The following is a 246-nucleotide window of genomic DNA, read 5'->3' as shown; positions in this document are numbered from 1 at the left end:
CATACATGTCTAAAATATGCAAATACCTCAGGGTTATCATTAAAAGACTTGTTTAGGGTTTCATTTAAGATTTGTTCCTCTTGCTGCCTCCACTGCTCACGTTCCTTTGCCTCCTGCTGGGCTGAGGCTCGAGATTCCTCCAACAACTGCAGCATGCTCCTCTTCTCTTCCAGGCCCATCCCCTCCTCATACAGTCCCGCATCTAATAACACAGCAAGAATAAATAAAAGTTAGGGATGTAATGGT

The 246-nt window shown here is 44.3% G+C and overlaps 1 protein-coding gene across 2 annotated transcripts in view; it reads right to left on the bottom strand.

Annotated features, from left to right (window-relative positions):
- The window catches only part of LOC119594048, a gene marked incomplete in the record, with an annotated part of 19142 nt that overhangs the window by 17059 nt on the left and 1837 nt on the right, over positions 1-246 (bottom strand). For both annotated transcript variants that reach the window (XM_037943081.1, XM_037943082.1), the window contains 1 exon segment: positions 27-202. In XM_037943081.1, the coding sequence (XP_037799009.1) occupies positions 27-202 (176 nt within the window).

The sequence above is a fragment of the Penaeus monodon genome, chromosome 33, assembly GCF_015228065.2.
Source record: "Penaeus monodon isolate SGIC_2016 chromosome 33, NSTDA_Pmon_1, whole genome shotgun sequence".
In the NCBI taxonomy this organism is placed as follows: Eukaryota; Metazoa; Arthropoda; class Malacostraca; order Decapoda; family Penaeidae; genus Penaeus; species Penaeus monodon.
This window is presented reverse-complemented; position numbering and strand designations above follow the sequence as displayed.